The sequence below is a fragment of the Phlebotomus papatasi genome, chromosome 3, assembly GCF_024763615.1.
Source record: "Phlebotomus papatasi isolate M1 chromosome 3, Ppap_2.1, whole genome shotgun sequence".
NCBI classification, from domain to species: Eukaryota; Metazoa; Arthropoda; class Insecta; order Diptera; family Psychodidae; genus Phlebotomus; species Phlebotomus papatasi.
Window position 1 is genome coordinate 74,767,296 of NC_077224.1, and position 24,719 is coordinate 74,792,014.

The following is a 24,719-nucleotide window of genomic DNA, read 5'->3' on the forward strand; positions in this document are numbered from 1 at the left end:
CTACCCGATGCAAATAATACCTAAAACGTTTTATGTTTTTCATATCAAGTGGATGTACAGTACATTCATTCAATGCATTTTATACTAATATGTGATTCTACAAACGAACTTTTGTTGGTATTTTACCGCTTGAAAACTTTTTGAAAAAGTTTTTTATTAAAATTTTGTGAATTTTTTATGTCTAACTGTGTTATCACACTTGCACATAAAAATTTTAATATGATTCACATTAATTGTCTCTGGTGAGAGTCCAAATGTGTAATTTGTGTGTTTGAATCATTTTATATTCAAAATTTGATCTATTTGTTGATTAAAAGGTAGACTTGACCCGCAAAATTTGATATAAATTGATTTATAGCATTAATGCGAAAAACTAATGCGATTTTCTCTTTAATTTTTTAATGTGAAAAATATTTATGCTTTAGGTAAATTTAAACTTATTTTTGCAGACCAAGCCCACTTCTTTATCAATAAATAGAAAAACTCCAAATATTAAGTGACTCAAAGACACAAATAACATATTTGGACGCTCACAAGCGACAATTATGTGATTCACATTAAAATTTTAATGTGCAAGTGTGATAACGCCGTAAAATTACGATTAGAATCTCCTATAAAATGTTTCTGAAATTTTTCTTTTACGTTTTCATTAAATATTCCTTAACTTCCAATATTGCAAGAGACCCTTATGAATATTTTTCACCTACACGATATATGTTTTTTTTTTTGCAATTTTGTTTGCACATCTAATTTTGTCTTACAGTTTAAAAAGAAAATCTTACAGTCAGTGTAATAAATCATCTCGAGAAAAACGAGAAGTTTTGACATTTTTAGTTTGGAGATTCTTCCAAAAAAAAAGAGTAGCATATTATGTAGAATTTCGCGCAGATCAATTGATATTCATACCTTACAACCGCTTCATGCTACTTATGCGCAATGTTGTTTTGATGCCCAATTCTTTCTTGGTTGATGGTTCTGCCTGATCCCTACTTGGTTGAAGATTTACAAATCTCAGTGGGTGGCAGACGACCTCCATTGGTGGAGTAGTAGTAGTAGAGTGAGAAAGAATTAGTTGTGGAGGATGCAATTACCGATGTAGCTGAGTGGGTGGATGAATTTGCGGCTGAATTTGCAGTTGTGGCTGAACGCTAGGATGTCGGTCCAGTGAGTGTTGGTGACACAAATGGTGTCCACCGAAGACACTCAGGATCGATTTTTAATACATTTCCACGTCGTTTCACCCTCTCAGCGTAATCATCCAGGACATCCTAACGAAATCAAATCCAATTGATATTGATGATTTCTGACCACTATCAGTTTTGCAAATTAATCACCAACACATAACAATTCCACTCGGAAAAATCTCAATTAAATTTCCGTGCTAAAATAAAAGTGTTGTGTGCCAAAGCCATGCAGATTAAAAATACAAGCATAGAGAAACAAAAATAGCATTGATATGTGACAGATACAACAAAGTTTAAGCACAAAAGTGCAATTTATCAGACACATGATTTTCTATTCACATTTTTAGTCTTCACTCTTTCTTCTTTTCATACACAATAAATTCTATTTGAGTTCAAAGTTCAAATCGTTGATTTTTCTTCTGCAACTGACGGCACGTGTTTGTCCCCATAATTGAGTCAAATTCTCATTCTTAAAACAGGCCATACAATACACACTGAACAAAATATTTAACAACTTCCTTGATGATGATAGGCTTAAAAAAGAGCAAGAAACTCTGAGATGTCTACTTTTATGAATCACAAAGTGAAGCAAAATTAGGGTAAGTGTGCCAAATTTCGGCATAGTTGCATGCAAGCGCCAAAGTCTCAAGTTTGAAATGTAATATCTTCAATAGAAATTGATTTTTTTTCATTCCTTCTTCTTAAGGAATGTTGCTTAGAACCTTGTAGACAGTTTATCGTCTTTATTTACTCTAAAATCATTCTTAATACATTTTAAAATGAACAAAAATGAAGACACAGCTTTGGTGCCTTATTTCGGCCACCTTCATTCTCATAGTTCCTTGCCCTTTAGGAATTCTTCCAATGCCTTTTTCACGTCATCTCGTTTGTCGAACATTTTTTGTTATTCTTTTGCATTGTGTAATCTCTAGAGTATGTAAAAACTAAAAATTCATGGAAATTCGAGGAACAAAAAAGGTGGCCGAAATTGCAAGCTGGCCGGAATTTGGCACACTTACTCTAATATAATCTTGAAATCGGGACATAAATTAATCGGGAGTTTTAAAACGTTGTAATTCAGATAGACAAATCAATTGTGGATCTAAATAAAATAATTGTAAGGACCAGCTTCATTTAGAAAAATAGGCGAAAAAATCACATATCAATGTAGTCCCCAAGCGCAAATAGTCCCACTGCCTCATACATTAAAATTGACAAAAACGTTTAAACTCGTGACTAAGACCACCCCTAAAGTGGCTTCGAATCATTTACCTAGTGGAGTTCTTTTGATGTCTAAATTAATGGGGAAAATATTCACAAAGTCACAAATCACTCAAAAAAATCTCCAAAGAGAGTTTAAAAATAATATACAAATTAATTTCGGATAAAAATTGGTTTGCAGCTCATCGGTTCATAAACGATTACAAGCGGTTCAAACGCAAACTTGTCAAAAATTCCAAGACCTGTCCAATAAGCTCAAATATGGCACTATTCGGTAGAATAATACACTCTCGAGAGCCTTTTTAGCCTACAAACTTGAAAATTGGCATTAGGAGTGGTTCATCGTTATCTTAAATAACATGCAAAAAGGGACTGCAAAGCGTCTCATGCTTTAAGCCGGGCTTTAGACCTGAGGCGCCTACACAAGAAACAAAATACCTGCCTTATAGAACCAAGTATTAAACAACTCTTTTAGTATACTTTTAAAAGACTTAAAGTGAGAATTTTCTATTGAAATTCCTATAGAAGTTCTTAAGATCCTTAAGAGTGCGCCACTTTACTTATAGTAATCTTAATGATGGAATCAAGAGCGTTGTAAGTAAATAAGAAGATTTTTGGTTCTATAGTTCCTTTCTTAAGGAATTCTACAAGACTATATTAAGAAAAAAATGCTTCTAGGATGAGGCTCATACCAGTTCCTCGCCAAGATGGCTTTGTTGATGACTGAGGATGAGCCAGAAACATTTTCAGACCTAAATTGAGACTTAGTGCTTAGATTCTGACTACATTGGAATCTGGCGGGCTGTCAAATTCATTTTCAGAAAATATAAACAAAGTTTTCAAACGTTTAAGCATAAAATTATTTCTCTCTCGAGTATGGTGGAGAAATATAATTTTGTAATTTTTTGGTATATAAGTTTTTCGTTCAATACATCATAAAACACTACGTGAATACGCGTATAATTCTTTTTTTATCTCTGTAATGACTGATTTTATGTTTCACTATGTCACTGCAAGGGTGCGTCATTATAGATGAGCCACAAACAAAGCACTAAACCTTCGTTTCAACGAGGACTTATCTAATGCCCTAGACACACTTACGACTTAAGACGAGAGATGACTTAGTGGAAAATTATAGAAATGAAGTTTAACCATTATGTCGAACATAATTACGCTAAGCCGTCTCTCGGCTAATCCTCAAGTCTGTCAAGGCCCTAAGACCGTCTTCAGACTAGAGGTTTAGCCCAGTTCCTGAGGGTCTCAAAACCTGAAACAGCAACCGATTTTATTGACTTTTCAAAATCTAATTTGTAATTTGACTTTAATTATCCAATTCTAAGTCAAATTTTTCTAAAAAATCTTGACTGATAAGATATTAGAGAAGTTAAGCCATATGGCTAAGCCTTAGGTCTGAAGCCCGTATAAGTCTCCAAATTTTAGGGCTTAGCCACAACCCGATCTTTTTAGACTATTACTTAAGCGCTAAGTCTCAGCCATAAGTCTTTAGTCTGAAGCCTGTATAACGGAATACTCGAACTCGTGATTTCCATGCTATACCTTAGAGGGAAAATCTTTCAGGATTCGCACACACTCCGGCTTTGAACACTGCGCGTAATTCCCATATTTCTTTAATGAATCTGACCTATGGCAATTCAATAACTAGTATTAAGTCATACGTTTCCTGAACGAACTTAAGACAGATTCAAGGAATATGGAAAAATATGAAGTGTTCGAAGGCAGAGCATATGCGAAGTCTGAAAACCTTCCCCTACGTGCTTTCGCATCATTTATCGTTTACCGATTCACAACCGATTTGAACCGATTTATAAATTAATTGAAAGATTACTCAAAATAACTCAGAATTTATGCAATTGAATGACGGATAAAAATTACTTATTGGTCCGTATCAGGTTCATTACTGGTTCATAATCATTTGGAACCGGTTCATGCTTATTAGAAATTCCAAGACCTTTTCATCGATCCCCAAATACGATATTATTCAGTTCCCAAAGCCTTTATTATAGAAAATTCTAAGGTGTTTTCGAATATAGATAATATCGCTTCATTGGTAACCTCTTAAACGTATTCATAAACGAAAAAAGCCGCACGATGCCTTTTGGAGCAAGTGCAACCTTCAGCATAGTTCGAGAGGATAGAGGGAAAGTAGAAGAAAAATGAGCAGCATATTAATGGTCCTTAGGTCCACTTTTAGATGATCCTTGAAGGTCCAAAGCCCCTACCTCGAACTGTTTATACAATGTTTTCCTCAAAAAAAAAAAAACAATTTATCACGCTTAGGTTACAATTCTTGCGAGCAACGCATATGCAATTACAACTTTAGATGAGGTTAAAAATATTTCACTGTCCATTCTTAAATAACGTTTGGAGTTTGCAAAGTCAAAAGTATAAAGATCTGCCCCGGTAAAATCCGAGAATCCCCTTATCCCAGGTCTCTAAAGTAGTCCAAGTGACCCCCGGAATTTTAAGAAAAATTTAGTAGTGAAGTTAAATAAAAATTTACAGGAGGAATTCTGGTGTTTTTCCTAGACCTAGGAAAATATTTTGAGTCAATTGAGAGTATAGTAGCAAGGGGTTGTAATGCTCACCATATTCTCATAATCTTAACAATATTGAAATATCTTCCTCGGATTTAATTTTTCATTTCTAATGTCGAACTTTAGATATTTAAATAATCAACACGAAAATAATAGTTTACTAATTGTAAAATCTTGGTCTTAGAATTTTATTATTTTGGTGTGAAAATTTATTTTAAAAATAAATAATGTTATGTGTTATTTAAGAACTGCAATTGTTCTTATATTCATACGAAGGATAAGTAAGTAATTTTGCAATGTCATACATAAAATTTATTACAATTTTTTTTATTCCTATGTAAAATGAATATAAATAATTAATTATATGTGTAATAACGTTTCTGGAAATGCGAAGTTCACGCGAAATATGTTAAGGATCGCTTAGCACTCCAAAGAAATCTAGCACAAATTGTTAATAAATCAAAAAAATTATATTAGTTTTACAGTAACTCTTCGTTATTTTATAAAATTAGTAGATCATTAATCTTTTGAGTATTAAAAACGTCAGTTCTTCCTTTTTTTCTAGAGATCAATTTTTTCAACTTAATTATAACATTATTTTAAAAATAAATTTAAACTTTTTTTGAAAAAAAAAACCTGGTTAGCGTGATGTAGCTGTTTGGCGTAAAAATGCAAAAGAGACAATGAAGAGGTTCCATAGCAGAAGTACAGGTGATAAAGTCCCACTTTTTGTGAGAAAAGAGAAACCGGGAGCCAAGTGTTTGGCACCCGTTTTAGGTGTCATAAGTGATTAAACTCTTAAATTGATGACGTGAGAAACTGTGACTTTCAAAGGGTGACAGAAACTGCAATAGGACGCAGCAAAACCAGGAAAAGAACTCCTTCACTTAAGTACAAAAAACACAAGAGAAACACCCCAAAAATGTACCCATCTAACTCCTCGGGGGATCAAAAAAGAACAAAGAAATTCCTTAAACAAATAAGAGACAAATTGCCATGACAAAAACCATCATTAATGACAATTTAAGTTGTATTATAATTTATTCTTAAATTTCTGCTTATTTCTTACTTTATTGACTGTTTTTCTTCTTTGCTCCCAATTGTGAATTTTTGCATTTATCTCTCTGACACCCATTTTCAGTGAAAAATTGCTCAACAGCCACAAGACGAAAATTAGATTGCCAGAGGTAGAATATTTTTGGGAAAAAAGTATTAAAGAAGACCTCAAATAATGAACTGTCTAAAGGATTTTATCTGACGTATTTCATTTCTTTTTTCTTTTTAATTTTTTCAATGAAGAAATTAAGGAAGATATTTTTTTTTCCAAAAAATTCATAAATTAACCAATTTAGTGTGATATGCATCTCATATTTGTATAGACTGAATAATGCTACCTCAGATACGCCACTAATTTAAGGAGAGCCACGAATTCGAAGGAGTGAAAAAATATGCATGTAAGAATAAGGTGAAAAAACAAATAAAAATTTAAACATTTGTGCACTCGTTTATAATACGTTCATATGAATGCATTATAAATTCACTTGAAATTATTTTAAAATAAAACAAAGCATAGGGATATGATTCAAATTTTCACAGAACGAAATAGATTAATTAAAAATCATGATCAATATTCAAATATTTCTTTTTATAATAAGTGGGATGATATTATAAATAGAATGATTAGATGTTGTTTATTTTATTCTAGATTTTAGGTTAACATTCGAAATTGCAGAAGGAAATATCCAAAACATTAAACCCATTAAAATTAAAGGGCCCCAGTCAAAATCCCGAAAGGATTTTGACTTTCAAGATTTCGGCTTTTAAAGATTTTAGTTTTCTGGATTTTGAATTTCGGAATTTTAGCGAAATCCGAAATCCTGAAAAAGCCAAAATCTCGAACGCAATAACTCCGAAAGTCGAAATTACGTAAGCCCAAATCTCACAAAGCCAAAAATCCGAAAAGCCAAAATCCCAAATTCCTAAAAATAGTTACTCTCAAGATTGAACCCGTGCTTTTTGGAAGCAAAAGGAAATTTCGTGTACTTTGTCAAATTGTTCTATACATTATTCTCAGTATAATTTCGTCCTGTTCAAGATTTTGACAATTTAGGACTTTGGATTTTGGAATTTTGGATTTTCGGGATTTTGGCTGTCGGGATTTTGACGTTCGAGATTTTTGCAGTTTCCGGATTGAAATTATATTTCATAAAAAATCGATATCATTTGTCTTTAAACTTGTACTAAGAAAATAACTGTTCAGTAAATATTTTACTATTAAAAAAAAACTGAAAATCGCGATTACAAATCAGAGCTCAACCGCTTTTCTCTGCCAGGGCAGTGGGTTGAGACACCCATGTTAGCAACCCCGAAATATTATTCCTCCGCCACTTTAGGACAGGGATTTCAAACCTAATGTTAGCCATAAGGCTTAACTTCTTAACGCATGAAAGATATTTAGGAAAATTTTGACAAAGGATTGGATACAAAGAGTAAAAAGTCCATTAGATTTTAAAAAACCACTAAAATTCACAGTAAGAAAAATTAACACTATTATAGTGTGTAATTTTTCACACCACTATTATAGTGTTAAATTTGGAAAAAGTGTTTAATTTGAAATTGTTTAATTTAAAGTTGTTGAATTTCAAGATGTTGAATTTGGAATTGTTGAATTTTAAATTTGTTGAATTTTTATGTGTAAAGTCAAAAATTGTTGAATTCTGTTTATTGTTGAATTTTCTTTTCATTTCGAAGATTTTGATTTTTTTTTTGCCTTTTTAGACATTTTTATTGGTTTTTCCTGTACTCGGGATCCCCTCTAATGCGAAATGATTACATCTGATGCTCGGATCTTCACGATATACTTATTATTCATATAAATATTTGATGTTCTATATGACTTTTGCTTAATGAAAAGCATCTCGACTGAAGTATAAGTCTTAATTGGAAATTCAACAATTTTTACACAACTTTTGTTTAAAAATTCAACATCTTTTGTCTCAAAATTCAACAACTTTTGTTTAAAAATGCAACAAATTTGGTTGAAATACTCAAGGCTTCGCACTATAATAGTGTTAAAAATTATGATCAAACTATAATAGTGTTAATTTTTGATCATGTGACAAAAAATACCGTAAAGTTGTGTATTTTTTCGCACTATAATAATGTGAAAAACTGTAACTATACTATAATAGTGGTAATTTTTAGAATTTTGTAAAACAGTTTTAAATCACAAAAAATAGTTGAAAAATTTTTATGACTATAATAGTGAGAAATTTTACACAGATCGCAATTAAATAATTAATTTATCCGATTTCACACTATTATAGTGTTAAAATTTTACACATTTTTAAATTAAACAACATTGTTGAAAATTTTTCAACTATTATAGTGGTAATTTTCAATGACGTGACAATAAATTACCAAAATGTTGTGCATTTTTTAAACATTATTAAATTAAACAATTAAAATGGTCGATTTTGCACTATTATAGTAGTAAAATTTTACACATTTTTTTTACTGTGTTGTTTGTTAGCCAGAAACTAATTAGTCTGAAACTCATGTAAAAAAGCGAATGCGAATGTGAGATTCTTACAAAAGGTAATCCCTTTCTTGCAAGTCAGAAACCAAATTTCAGAACTCTCAGTATCTACTTCAGAATATTAGAATTTAATGAATAACCCTGTTACATTGAAAAAATTGCTTAAAGTGAAAAATGTAAGGGATTTTTTTCAAGGGAACAGTGCCCTTTTCAGTCTTTCAGCTAATTTTTAGCCATAGGCTAAGGAAGAATTTTAAAGATTCAAGAGTTTGATTATATTGGTAATCTCTATGATGGCTCATTTTGTCCTTAGCGTTCTTCTTGGCAATTACTCATTCATTTCTCAATATACCTAGACGCCCAAAGGCGGCCCTAATTTACTAAAGGCGCCCGCACAGAACCACCTTATTTTGAGTGCATTTTTGGGTGAGTTCCTTGCAGATATGAGAAGTGAATTGAATATGGAAGGTGAAGGTAGGTAAAAAAAAAGGTGAAATATACATTGGAAATACATACATTTGAAAGCCAATTAAATAAAGCAACACCTATTAGTATTAATTAATGCTGTAAATGCTTGAAAGCGTGCTCCACAAACATAAATCATGATAATCCACAAAACCAACACCGTCAAACATTTCTTCGACTCTTATAAGAGTTTTATACATTGCCCACCAAAAATGTTGATGCAAGTGGTGGAGGAGGAACAGAAGGGAGGAGGAGGGAGGAGATAAAGAGTTGAGAGACACTGTGGTTTTATTGCCTCTTGACCAATTAAACCATCCCCATACTTAATTAAATATGCCCATATTGAATTTATTTTTCTGCATCACCGCCTTCATCCCAAGACAAATACAATTGATATTTAATTAAAATATCACTTTAGTAATAAAATGGGTGCTTTTCCCCAAGAAAAAGAAACACTGAAAATACTTAAAATTTTCAAATGTTGTGGCATCTTTTAAGATTACGGAAATCCTCCTGTACTAAAAATTTCGCTTTCTCTTATCTTTTCAAGTTGTCAGTGGGTTTAAAGTTCTTCCACGGCACGAAAGCTCCTAAAAGCAACTTTTGACATGAGGATTCTCGACCAGACGAGATAGTGAAAATATCTCCTGAAACCCTAATCTTAATAGGTTTGTGGATAATAATATTCTTTTAAAATGTAAAAGCGTAAAAAGTCGAAAAATAAATCTTGAATAAATCCGCATGCAAAGTGTTTATATTCGTAAAATCATCGCCTTATTATGTGAGATTCGAAATTATCTCATATAGTCCAATACCTTTTGATCAGACTTATACGTTGTCAAAGTTTATGTTTCTTTCTTTTCAACCGGTTACTTGTACAATCCTTAAAGTTTAGGACTAAAATACATAAACTATCAACTTTCTTTAAACTTATTTTAAACATATTCTGATGTATAATGATTTTCGGCCAATGAGATAGTTTTTAAGAAGTGAAAACACAGTGATTTCGACCTTTTAGCTTCTCCTCTTTTATTCCTCGCCAACGTTTTGGAACTTGATGGCTCCTTCTTCACAAATGGAAATAGAATGGTAGGAAAAGGTTGTCAGGGAAATGATTTACTACTACTTCTTCACAAATGGACAAAGTGGACATCACGATGGTCAGAATCTCACCAGAAATACGAAAAGCAATTTTTACATGAACTTGCTCACTTTCAGTTGAAACGTTCAAACTTCCAACGGATTTTTAGGTAAGTTCTCTCAGATAGGGGAAGTGCTCATAATTTTGGACAGTCTGCTTATAAGCATCGAAGTTCCAAGTTTGAAGTGCGATATTTTCTATACTAATTGACATTTCTTGTTACTCTCTTTTCAGAAGGGTTGTTTAGAAACTTAGCAAGCTATTTATCGTCTTATTTTTATTAAAATTAGTTTTAATACGTTTAAAAATGAATTGATAAGTAGAGGTGACCTTGGCTCTTATTTTGGACAACTTGTTTATTAATTTGTCCAACTTGGCTGTAAATTTGGACAGCTAATCCGCATCAATAGGATGCCCATTGTTCTTCATTTTATGAACCAATCTTACCAAGTCCTCTTCCTGTTCATGTAAGGGAAACATAGAATGTCACAAGAAGCCCGGAAACTTTCCATATCATTCATTAAAGTGAGTTGACTTCGATACTCCAAATACGTGCGGATTCGCTCATTCCCTGACCTTACCGGGAGCCTTTCAAGGCATTTCTCGTTACATCTCTTTCGTAGAGATGATGCTCCTTTGTTTCTCCAGGCATTTGTCCAACCTAGTCATCACAAAAGCTAAAACTTCACGAAATTTCGTGAGAAAAACACTTGTCCAAAATAAGAATCATCACCTCACTGGTGAATGTCTTAAAAAATTTCCCATTTTTCACACGAAAAATATAATTCACAAGGCAAATCTCACTTCAGGTCAAATGTACAAATCATCAGTAACGTGAATCAACACAATTTTCAATGAATATTCAATAATATCACTCAAAAACAGCGAACAAACTTTGTTAGTACTTCACCAAAACTAAATAAGATTGAAGTAAGCCACGAAGTTCTGTCATATTTCTCGTAAGCATTTGCTCACACTGAATTTTCAACAAAGCAATTTCAACTCAAATCATATTCAAATTTTAACGTATTTAGTGTTAAAATCTTCCAAAAAGAACAAATATTTAGATAGAATTCATTATTCATCAAATATTGGAATAAAAATCCATCATTTTAATCAATTTATTTTTAGTGTCCAATGTTATCCTCAAAGTGTCCAAAATAAGAAACTGGACAAAATTATGAGCATTTCCCCTATACCTTCGAATTGGTACAGAAAAAATCTCAATCGGAAAGTGATCTCAAATCGGGGAGGTGTATTACTGAACGAGAGGTTTATGTAGGCTTCTCAGTGTCGCCGCAGTATTGCACTGGTTGCAAAAGTTTAGTTAAACATCTTTCAGGCTTAGCACAAGCCTTTGTATGGGTTTGAATTAGCCTGGGGTAAAATTTAACATTGGAAGGTTATTGTTTGCTTCACAAGTTCCTTCCTATTCACTGAATTATTTATCAGTTTGCTTGAAACATTTTACTATTCGAACTTAAAGAGAGAGCAGTCACATAATCGTCTTTTTTTTTCAACTTGTCACTGTCCTGAAGTTTAAACGGTAAGAGATATCGACTTCCAGTCTTCGATGACCCCCAATAAAAAAAAACAATGTTTCACGACGTGTTTTAACTCCTCCTCACCCCCCTCTAACCCCACCAAAACCATGTTTTTCGGTTTTTCTCGAAATTGGTCTAAGCTTTTTTAATAATTTTCGGATATGTTTTAGAGCTAGTCCAGGTGAACCCAGGTAGCCTAACATACCTATGATCGAAAAATTTGCCATTTTCACTTATTGAAGGTCAAAGGTCAACCACTAGAGGGCCCATTTTTTAACCGATTTGGTTAAATTGGGATTTTTTGGAAAGGTATTGAAATTTCGAAACCGACTGCGTCAGTCCTCATCGGTAATGAACCGGTTAAGTACCGATTTTTGAATAATTTTACATCCCCTATAATTTTTAATAATTTCTTAATGGCTTTCTCATTGTCTTTAAACAAGATTAAATCAGCAGAATAACCCTATGTGCACACAAAAAATATGCTAACGGAGAGCATTTTCTCGTGAGTTCGAGCATTTCGCAAAGCTGGGACGCTCTGCCATCTCTTTTTTTTTTATAAATTAAACGGAAAGAAGAATTACATATGCAGACTAATTTTGCCCCAGATTGATCTGCTCTATCAGAAAACTCAGCTAACTAGAAGCTTTAACTCCGTTTTTCTTTGAATTTGGCATTAAAGGTTTACTGAAACTTCGTATTTTGCTGCCAATTTGTTTTTGATGCATTTTGAAAATATGAACATTTTGTCTACCATGAATTTTACACAAGCTAACCCACCAAACGGCGGCGACCGCATAAAATTGAGGGTAAATATAGAATTTAAATAAATTATATAAAATAAATTTAATATAAGTATTTAGTTGTTTTTTTTTGTGCATCGCAAAATTTACGTTCCAAGATCCTGGACTTTAATTAAAGTTCTATAACTTTCTGTAACTTCAAGTTCAAATTTTACTTTGTAAATATTCCAAGGTTTCTTTTATTAAGAATCTCAACAATTATTGTGAGTTTAATGATCAGAATTTTGAGCAATTAAGTAAAAGATTCTCCCCAAGTGTTACAATGTTGCAAAAATTGAGTAAAAATATGTAAAGAATTCGTGTATATTCTTGCATGACGGTTTTTTACATATTCTGTTGTTTTTTTTTGGTTTTTGATCATGCAAGAATAAGTGAAGAAGTTTGAGACACTTTGTTGTTAACTTGAAGATTGTATTATAATTAAAATATAGAAAACTGTTTTCAATTTTCATTTCCTTTGTTTAAATATGAGTTTGTTCCTATAATTTTTTTTAAATATAGTTTTTATAAATAAATTTTGATCTTCAAATTATTTAAATGCTTTTATACTATCGTGGCCAGAGGGATTAATTTAGCAGTAGCTGTGAGAAAAAAATTCCCTGACTTTGATCCTCTTTTCTTTTACCTGCGTTTAATACAGAAGTTTTTTGGGCGAAAATTTTTGGAATTGATATAAAAATCATTTTATTTAAAAGAAACACGTTTAACTCCTCAAGAAGTTATGTGATTATGAGAATAAGTCATAAAATATCCACATAAAAATGTATTGTTGTCTTAAGTATAAGCCTCCTATTGCAGATTATGTTAAGAATGATCATTTAAACATTTAATATAATTTTCGACAAGTCCCTCAGGAGTATAAAAGGAATATCCTCCAAGCATAAAAAAAGCGACATACATTGGACTAAAAGGAGCTAAAGAATTCTACATAAAGTGAAAATGCAGAAAAATATACCACTATGAAGGCTTTGGAAATGAAAAAGAAACATGCGGTAAAAATGCGACAATTACGCACCTGCTTTTTGAGAATAATATGCTTGCCCTTCCAGTACTTCATCATACCAAGAGCCTGGAGTGTACTCACGATGTCATATGAATTGATAGCCATTTCCTGTAACGACATAAATGGGATCCATTGGTTAATTGTTATAGATCACTGAATCGCCTTCCCCAAACACAATATTTAAAATAAAAAAATGGACGGAGTTTCACATGTCAGTTGGGTAAACATCATCATTATGCTGTGTTTTTCTGAAATTTGCCGCAAAAGGCCATTCACATTTTTAGGAGTGCTTTTACCATAATAAGATATTCATCATTCTTAAGAGAGAGAGAACCTCTTCCTTCCACTTTAATCCCATGGCAATCATTGGCAATCATGTGATAAATATGCATGGATTGAATGTTAGCGACCAATTAAAATTGCCGACAATTTCCATTGAATTTGATATCCCTTATCTTATTGCTTCTTCCGTGAGGTATTTCCTCCAGACACTATATATAACTCTGTCTCTTTCCTGTCTTAATTGGTGTGATTTTTCCCTATCGATCACTTTGTTACCCCTCTTCAATTGCGGCTTTTACTCAAGCTGAGTGCCGCAAAAAAGAGGAATACACAATACTTCAGCAGATAAAAAAGAGTAATTCATTAAAATTAAAATAACATAATGTAAAATATGAGTGCTTCTCACTGCTATTGTTGGTATACACCATATATGAGGTTGAATTTGCATAATTATTATTTGTATAAACCATGCATCGTCGCGCTTTTATCGATCATAAACCCATCGCGGATATGATCAAGTTGTAAAGGGTTTCAAAGCAATTACGTAACTCCTTTCTCAAAAAAAGGAAGGTGGACGAAGGGTAAATAAGTGCGCCTTTCGCGGCTCATAATAATCTCTAGACTCTCGAAATATCGATCTTTCTGTGAAAACAATCCCGTCTGCCTTAGCAAAAACTTTGCCGATATGTTAATCGTTTATAAAAATCATACTGATCTCTCATACCGATCGGTCTAATTCTTGGGCATTTCTTGATCTTGTTCAAAGATTATGCTGATCTGCTACCGCAGAGATCGAGTCGATCTCTTGATCTTTTGTAAGGATCGTGTAGATCTGTTCGATTTTCACAAATATCATGGTAATCTTTTTAAAAAGAACCAGGTAGATCTATGGGTCTTTCGCAAACTCATGTGGATGTTTGGATTTTTTCACTATTATCATGCTGATCCTGTCTTAAAAGGACCGTACTGATCTGTCGGGTTTAAAAAACAATGTGCAGATCTGTAGGTCTTTCGAAAACATCATGTGGAATTTCTTTGAAAGAATCAGTAAGAACTATTGATCTTTCATAAAGATCGAATTGATTTGATAATCTTTCGCAAACATCATGCAGATTGTCCTCGAAAGGATCAAGTAGAACTGTTGATTTTTCGTAACATCTTCATATGGATCTGTTGGTCTTTCACCAACTCATGTGGAAGTGTGATCATGCTTTCACTATGATCATGCTGATCTTATTTTATACAGACCGTTCAGAAGGGGAATTCTGTAACGCTCTGGCAATGCCATATGACAGACTGGGTTCGAATCTTAGGAGAACTTTTTCGAAAATGCGATTCTGTAGCCGTGACATTGCCATTTCAGCTCACGTGGCATTGTCAGAAGTCACATATTTGAAATTTCTGGCAATTCAAATGACAATGAATTTTGTTAAACAAATCAACCAAGACGTACTGTATTTTCATAAAATGATCAAGTAAATGGATTTCATTAAAAATTCAATGAATTGCATTTTTGAACTCATATGATATGACAAAAAAAGCTCGAATGGCATTGTCAGGTTTCGAACTCACGCGTGAAAATGCCACGAAAATTACAGAATTCCCCTACAGATCTGTAGAGCTTAAGAAAATCATACTTATGTCCAGTATCGGAATTCTGTAATTTTCGTGGCATTGTCACGCGTGAATTCGAAACCTGACAATGCCATTCAATGGATTGCCAGAAATCTCAAATATGTGACTTCTGACAATGCCACGTGAGCTGAAATGGCAATGATGTCACGGCTACAGAATCGCATTTTCGAAAAAGCTCTCCTAAGATTCGAACCCAATTTGTCATATGGCATTGCCAGAGCGTTGCAGAATTTTCCTCCAGGGCACAATTCCTTTTGTTTTGTAAACATGATTTCAAAATTTCCTATGAGAGTGAGCGAGATAACTAGATTTACATTTCAGTCACTCTCATTGAAATGTCAAAAACATGCTTACAAAATAAAAGTTATTGTGCATTGTGCCTTATCTATTGATCTTTCGCAAACATCATGCAGATTTTATTCGAAAAGATCAGACAGATTTGTTGATGTTTACTGAGGATGCCGATTTCATTTTACAAAGATCCTGCTAATCTGTTGATCATAAAAAATCGTGTTGAGCTTTTGTAAGCATCATGTAGGTCTGTTGGTCTTTCGTAAAGTCGTGTGTATGAGTTGAATATTCACTACGATCATGTTGATCCATCGAATTTCAAAAGAATCGTTTTGATCTTTCGAATAGATCATCCATACGAAAGACCCATTAAAAATTATCGCACCGATCGCCGAACTTTTGGAAGATCTCACTGATCAGTTGGTTTTCCGGAAGAACCATTCCTAATTATAGTTTTTTTTTTCGCAAACATCTCAACGATCGCTAAGATTTGGCAACTCTGCCAATCTTTTACAAAGATCATGATGATCTATTGATAGATTTTAAAAAGTATACAATTTTGATTTTTTATACCGCTCACATTTCAACGCTATTTATCCACCCCTCGAAGACGGACTTCTTGGGCCAAAAGGTGAGGAAGAATTCAGGGAGATTTTTCATTTAATTGCCGCAGATAAATTGTAATTGGATGTCGGCTGTTTAAATTCATTACGCACTGTGTTATAGTCTTGCTCTTGTGCACTTTTTTTTCTTCTTCGTCTCCTGTTAAAGACAAAGGGGGACATGCCCAGAAACATTTTCTCCCCAAGTTCAATCATGTTCTGGGCTACTCTATAGCACAATTTGGTGTCATATCATGATGATCAATCAGTGATGTCCCTAATGATTTTTACAAGGTGTTTAGTCTGATTTTTATGACCACCCCTCTTTAAAGGCCCACAACTCTCCCGTGCAATTTAATTAATGAATTATTTATGTTGACCTATCACAGTGCAGATATAGAAGCAAGAAAAAAGTCTTTAAGAGGAGGACTCTATCATATCATCCACTTTCCTCTCATCAACTTTTTCATGCTCACATTATTAATACTTTTTTATCACACATAGGAGATAATATTGCATGAATAGGAAGTATTTAATGCAACTTTGTTGCTTCTTTTTTTTTATAATATTCAAATTTTTCTCATTACATTTTCCGTTGACGCCTGCAACAGCACTTTATTAGTTAAATATATTCTTTTGCTTCATTCCTACTTGTTATACTCATACCTTCCGGTGCCAATTCATTAGGAAATCTATTAGTTTGTTGCAGAAAAGTGGCACAATATGAGACAATGTGCAATGTCAGCACTAAATGAACGAAATGAACGCATGAAGTGCACGTCAGAATTTCTCCGAGCTTCACCTTCAAGGACGGAGACTTTTAAAGAAGTTTTTCAAGCACTGATGTGACCTCAAGCGTGACCCGAATTGAACAATCTTGGACTCGATTAGGAGACCTTGTGAGTAGTTTTGCTTTGAGAAGAAAACAACACAGAGAAACCTTTCCTATATATCACATAATTATCAAATAACTCAAAAAATTTGCCGCTACTGGATGTAATTTTTGATCAAATGCAAAAATTGAATTATGACGATTTATTTTGATCGATATTTATTTTAATTATGTTTTTATTAGTACTTATTGTAATGCTCAGCGCACAATAACTTTTGTTTATAAATATGTTTTCATAATTTTCTATGAGAGAGAGCGAGATGACTAGATCTAGATTTCACTCACTCTCACTGAAATGTCACAAACATGTTTACAAAACAAAAGTTATTGTGCGTTGGGCATAACATGTATTCACTTATTTTATTACTTGATTTATTTTCTTTTCTGTTAATAAAATTTGTTGTGCTGGACGAATGTGACTCATAACCCAGCAAGTACCAAATGCTAAACGATTTCAATTCTGCTGGAAACATGGAATTTCATATGAATTCTGCTAACCTTAAAATGAAACTCGCGAGAATAAGAAACGAATAACTCGCAATAGGCAAATTTTACAGGAGAGCGATTTGAATCTGTGATTTTACAAGCAGAGTAGGGGAGACCGGGGAGGTTTGGGACAGGGGTACTGTGGGACAAGACGATTTTTTCAATTAATTTTTGAAATAAATGGGATTTAAGCATTACTGTATCGTAGGCAATATTAAGATGTATTTTGACTAAAAGAATGGATATCCTCAGTTTTATTGTTTTAATTCTATGAACATTTTTTTAAAAATTGATAAAAATCGTATATTTTGACGTCTCAGTTTTCCTCTTTGTATTTTATATCAGCGATATATAATCAAAACTTTTTTTTCGCATTAGCTAGCAGTGTAATCTGGAAACATATTTTTATAAAAGTTTCAGAGATTATACGCTCTTGTTTTTTACATAAAGGGTTTAAATACCAAAACTACACGTGGGGATGTTTGGGACACCTAAAAGGGGATGAATGGGACGTTGATTTTCGACAAGATTGTAGGTGGTATGCAATTGTTTATTGTCAAAATGAAGAGTAATGCCCAGTTTCTACTGGAAATCTGCCTCTTCTGCTAAGTTTACCAGTGGAGCAGATTTCTCTAACTACAGGGACAATTAAACCATCATTGTCTTGGGAATCAATAATTCCTTCTCAGAGGATATTCGATATTTGCCCAATCTAGTTAAAAACTATTTTTTTTTAGAAAATTTCTCGAACAAGTTCTCCAGAAAAGGCAAGGCGAGAGATAATTCAGAGAAATAATGAGAAAACAGGTACAATACACTTGTCGTAAAATCAAACAGGAATCCATCAATGAGTTCAAAACTAAGTGTTGCAAGAAAATCTACTCGCCTGAGGAATTTGATAATCATGATTGCAATATTTAGAATAAAAAAAAGAAAAGAAAGGTAGATGGAAAATAAGAAGAAAATACTTTAAATAATTGATTGACAATAAATGACTCTATTGTACAAATAAAATTGATATTAATTTCTAAGCGTAAATAAAAGATGAAACATTTTTATTTCTATCAGAAATATTTTTAATCTGGTATTTAAAATTAATTAACGTATTCCAGTGATACAAATTATGCGAGAAAAAACGCGTCCCAAACATCAACTTTTGCGTCCCATACTGCCCCACATCGGGGAGGTTTGGGACAAAGTGTCAAGTAAAATGTTTTATCTTCTCCAAGAAAAGTCAGTTGTTTTCCAAGTTCTATCGAGTACTTTTTATAAAGTCAATACCCATAAGTATCCTATAGACCGCATAAAATTGTAATACACAATCGTGGTTTTTTGGAATAGTGTCTCAAAGTCAAAACATGAAAAAGTGTCCCAAACCTCCCCGGTCTCCCCTATAGAATTTTTGAAAATCAAAATCTCTATAGGGTAGATTAAGCTAATTCAAAACCTGCTCCAAATGGAAATTTTTCTCTATTCCAAATGGAAACGTCATTAGCCGTACTCACTATGGCGCTGTTATCTTGTAATATCGTTATCTCGTTATCTCGTTATGTTCTCGTAATAGCCGTACTCACTATGGCGCTGTTATCTTGTAATATCGTTATCTCGTTATCTCGTTATGTTCTCGTAATGTATTTTATAAATGAAAAATTATAACAAGATAACAGATTACGGAGATTACGAGATAACAACGCCATAGTGAGTACGGCTATTGTTTTCATGATAAATAAAGTACTAAATTATTATATTTATATAGTTTCTATAGCACAGTTTCATTATTTAGTTAATTTTCCTCCAAATAATGCGAAAATCCATTCATATTCACAAATTTTAATTTGTTAATTTCTCAGAAAAATCAAAAGTGTACCTTTTCACCATCGAATTTTTTTGTCGATCGACCATGTTTTCCAATGAAAAACACAATGAAGTGACTGTTGTTTATTCGTTTTGTTTAATATTATATTTATGTCATATTTCTGACTAATTTTAGTTAAATTAAGTGCTAATCTTTATTGTTAACGGTTGACTGGGGCAAAAAGTAACAAAACGGATATTTTATTTTTTACAAGCTACCAGAGCACCTCTAAAAGTTGTAATTAGCACAGTTTTATAGGAAATTTACCGCTCTACAACTCTGTGAAAGTCATTTTCTTCTATTTTGTAAGGAAATATATTTATCGAGCCGTTTTTTAAAAGGTAATTTTGTGATCATTCTCAAAAATGCTGGGGCAAATAGTATCAGGCATAAGATACTATCACATTTTGATTCGCTTTATTATGGGATTCCGTAAATTTAAGTAAAATACCTAGATAACATATTTTCATAGGAAATTTGTTCTTCTATACCTTTGTAAAACACAGTTTTCTCTATCTGAGCGAAAAAAGCGCATTTTAAGCTATCTTACAAAAAAAAAAAACAAAAGACTGCAAATCGTTTGACCAATGCAAACAACAAGCGGCGACACACAGCATTAACGTTTATTTTCACCGTGTGACATCAGAAATTGTTACGGTTTTTGTTACTTTTTGCTTCATAGCTTTTGTTACTTTTTACCCCAAGTGGTCGTTTTTAATAAAAGGATTTCTGGAGAAAAGAATCCTTGTAAAATTCTAAACTAGATAGCGGATTCGTATTCAAAGAATATCCAGATAATTTGGGAAATATTCACCAGTGCATTAAATTTAATATAAGTTGCTAATAATTGATATCTTCTGCACGGAATATATTTCAAAAATAGGGCTAAAAATTTCGATATTTTTTTATTTTCTAAATTCCTTGTTCAAATTCTAACAAACTTACGACATTGAAGAAGACCTAGGGAAGCTATATATCTATGGAAAAAAAATAAGCCGCTATCTTATTTATCTTGAAAGATAGTGAATTTTAAAATTTTCGATTTGTGACTTTTTGCCCCAGTCTTCTCTACCTATTTCGTGAATAAAAAAAGGAGATTTTCTTATTGTTTTAGATGGGAAAGGAGAAAAGACCAGGAATAAGTACAAATCCTGCACTCAAGAGCAACTCAACAAGGTTTTGGAAGCCTTTCGTCGCGGTTTCACTTACAGTGTTTGTCTCCAATTAGAAAATTTCCCTTATCTCCATTTGGATTAATTTGCTTCCAATAGAAGCATTTTGTACTTGTGTGTGTTTCTTGTATTTAAGAAGGTTTCAAATTATATTTAAAGAATTTTCACTAAACAGTAACATTCTAGAAGAGTCAAGGAACAAATTTTTGTAATTCCCTTCAGAAAAAAATTGAACTTAAAGTGTTGAATCTCCTGTCAAAGTTAAAGCGTATGGAAATGATTTTGAATTAGGACATTTACCTTAACTCTGAAAGGTAGAGCGTATATTTTTACTCATTAAGCTTTCTCAAAAATAATGTTGACGGTGTTAACTTTTCCAAAAAGTCAAAGGTCTGTCTGGTGTGTTTGTTTTTCATTTTAAATAATATATATTTTACAATTTTATTTGCGCGTTTTTTTAATTGAGGCTCTTTATATTTGTTGGTTAAAATAATTTCTCAAAAAAAACAAACCCAAAAGAAAACGTTATGCTTTGTGATTGACCTAAAAATACGACACTTCCTCCAAGAATCCAGTAATTTAGGCAAAATTGACAGAGATTGATGAAGTAGACGCATGATAATGAGAAAAAAGAAGGAATAATCGAAAAGTTGGTGATAAGGTCTCATGCATAATTGTGATCTCAAGTGAGATTACTGGGGTGATGTTAGCCTTATGCGTACTTATATATATAATATATATATATGACTTTTATAGTGGATTTGCGTGACTAATTTTCTGACTTGTTCTCATAAAGGGTCTCTGTACTTCTTTTCTCTCTCTCTCAATCTTCTTTGCGCAAAAGATTATTGTAGAATAGTAGAGAGAAATAAATAAATAAACTGAGAGTAAAATATCGATAGATTGTGTATAATTTTCACTCTAGTGTAACTGAATGGTTAGCAAATGGAGAATCTTAATGAGATCATGTTTCAATTCACCTGTGAAACGTCTTTGATGCTCAACTGGGTGCCACTGCGTGAACATAAATAATCGAGAAGTACATCCTTCCAGTATGATCGATAAGAAATTAATCCCAGGTCCGATAGTGGTTTCTCCGGTGATCCAATTTTGCCCTCAATTCTCGTCAGCAGGTAACCTGGTAAAATGCAAGAGAATATTGAGATAAAATGAAGCATCTCATGGGCAATAAATCATGTTGACGACAACTTTTTTTTTCGTATGTCTTTTTCACTTATTCAACTCATAAATTGCAACTCTGTGCAAGGTGGTTTTGCAAAGTAAAGAAACCACTGACAAAAAGACAACATTGATGGAGATAGATAGCCAAAAAACAGGCGACAACTGACGACTATTGTACTGGGATGGACAATCCAGAGGACCTAAGCATTAAAAAGGCGTCGTGTTGCAAAAGGAATAAAAACTTTATAAATATTTATCAGTTTAAAAAAAATGCGAAAAGTTGAAAATGAGGTAAGAAGACAAAACTCAGGTGTCCTTGTTGGGACGAAAATAGTACTCTCAATGTCTAAATTAAGCGTTCTGCGTGACCAGTTGGGCTATTTTGGGAACCATGGCGCTCTCTCACAATCCACGAAATAGCACACATTTTTCAGGCTTCAGACCATCGCCGTGTGTCTTGTGGCGCGTGTTCCACACGCATCCGGCTGCTTGCAATTTTCACTTTGAAATAACCAACTTGTCTTTTGGGTGGAGACACAGACGCCTTTACTCACATACATCGCACAATCCTAAATAATCAACTTTAATACTCTCTTATACTCCTGCATTCATTCCACCCACTTCTTTCTAAACAACATCATTATATATGTTCTGTAAATAGACTTGCACGGAAAAGGCCCTACTTTTCCCACGATCACACTGAAGCCCTTAACAATATCAAATTGAACAATAATGCAACCATAAGAACAACTTGTCTGAGCTAAATTGATCATTTTGTATTTATTTATAGAGTGCATAAATATGCTAAGTTAACTGACGAATATTCTTACACAGAAAAAATATTTCGTAAAATTGGTCGTAAACATATTTGTAAATTCCTAATACGGATTTACAAAATGTTCATAAGTTGTATAACCCACAAACAAGTTTGTTAAAGTATGTACTTTTTCACAAACATTGTTCGTAACATGATCACTCGACGAGTGTTTTTTTACATTTACAAACATTTGTTCGTAAATGTTCGTAAACACAAAAAAAAGTTCATGCCAGACCAACAAAAATGTACGAAAAAATGTTTATAAATGAATAAAAAATGTTCGTCAAATGATCATGTTACGAAAGATGTTTGTGGAAAAAGTACCGTAAGTGCCACTGACTTTGTTCCCTGCGAGTGACTTTGACCCTGTCCTGTTCGTAAACTTTTCTTTAAGTCTAATCTTTAAAAACGATTCTCACCGATTAGACATGGTAGATCGAATCGGTAAAGACCATCCTTAAGTTCTAGAAGTAACGTATGGCCAGTGAAATCTGCACAAAGTTCAAACACAATTTTCTAATATTTGTACATAGTTTTATCATAACTTTTTTACATGTTTTGAAAGGTATATGTATGAACTTATTTCAGGAAAAAATCCGGTCCGATCCGATGAGCTTTTCGGCACATTCGGGGAACTTCCGCCATTGATGTCGAAAATGTGGATGTTGGCATCTTCTTCAACTCTCGTTTTATTTTTCCCTTCAGCGTGACTTCGGTTTTGGGTCGAAAGTTTCGGGCATACACCTTTCACTTAATATTAGCCCAAAATAATTTAATAGGCCTCAATTGGAGGCTGCTAGGGGGGTTTTCTTCCTTCTTGATAACGTATGTCAAGTTCCTCCAATGCGTTCATTGTCTTCCTTGAGTAATGGCTGGGTGCTAGCTCTGGCCAGAAGATCACATTGTCCCTTCGATGATACTTATTGATGAAAGCTTCCAGCTTAGGCAAGCAATCTTTGATATAGACGTCAGAATTTTGCGTTAGATTCTTTGTGAGGAACGCGGGCTCAGACATTCCAGCAGCACTGATTGCAAGCCACAAAAGGACCTTTTTCGGGTACTTAGTATGCTCAACGTACTTATCTTTCTTCTCTATACATTGTCTTCACGTACATAATAATACTGCCCCTGCCACTTATTACCATCCATGGTGAAATAGGACTCATCGTCCATGACACAAACAAAGTTGTTCTGAGCGTGAAAAACATTTTGGATCAAAAGTGACAAACGAATTTTCTGAGTCTTTTCCTGAGTTTCTGAGACAGCTGGCTTCGGTTTTCTGGTTCTTCTCTTGATTCCCATAGACTCCAGATACTTCTTCACCGTTGTTTTCCTACATTCAAGTTTGTTACCAAGCTCACGGTACGACTTTGCAACTTTATTGGATGTTAACTTGCAAGCCGAGCCCGCATCTTCGATTGACTAAGGGTGCTAAAATTTCCAGATCCCTTAGCTCGTGTAGTGATTTTTCGCTTCCCATAGTTCGACAGGATGCTATAAATACTCCTTCGCGATATTCCCATAGTCACAAAATGTTTTACGACTTCACATTTATTCAATGTGGGAAGACTGTCCTGAAAATTACAAACTTATTTTCGTCTATACTCTTCAGTATTAGTTGTGGGAGCCATGTTTCCTAACTAAATCTAGCAAAACTTTTATGTCATGTTAAGAACACATCTGGCAATACTGAAAAGTGGTATAAAAGTGACTGGTATACATTTTAATTTTTTTTAAGCCTTCAAATTTTTCTGCAGATTTCACTGGCCATACGTTAAAGAAAAGCTTACGAACGGAATAGTGTCAAAGTCACCCGCACTTCCGGCAGAAACTTCTACAAACTTTTTAGTGGATTGTACGCTTTACTTTACGAGCATTTCGTAAGTTCCCAGTAGGAACGCACAAACATTTACGTACAATTTTTAAAAAGATATATTATTTTTTCTGTTTATTTGCGTGTCGAATCGAATTGAAGGTGAAAGAAATTGACAGAATTATCTGCAATATGAAATGATGTACAGTAGAGTCTCGCTATAGTTCATATTTGGTTC

The 24,719-nt window shown here is 33.3% G+C and overlaps 1 protein-coding gene across 1 annotated transcript in view; it reads right to left on the minus strand.

The window, feature by feature from the left end:
* Nucleotides 1-630: 630 nt before the first annotated feature.
* LOC129805211 (histone acetyltransferase KAT7) overlaps nucleotides 631-24,719 on the minus strand; it is a 119,444-nt gene continuing 95,355 nt past the window's right edge. Inside the window, exons 6-8 of the mRNA XM_055852981.1 lie at nucleotides 21,650-21,807; nucleotides 13,467-13,562; nucleotides 631-1,268 (exon numbers count right to left, since the gene is read on the minus strand). Of these exons, the coding sequence (XP_055708956.1) occupies nucleotides 1,149-1,268; nucleotides 13,467-13,562; nucleotides 21,650-21,807 (374 nt within the window). The 3' untranslated portion in view covers nucleotides 631-1,148. The remainder of the gene's footprint in view (nucleotides 1,269-13,466; nucleotides 13,563-21,649; nucleotides 21,808-24,719) is intronic.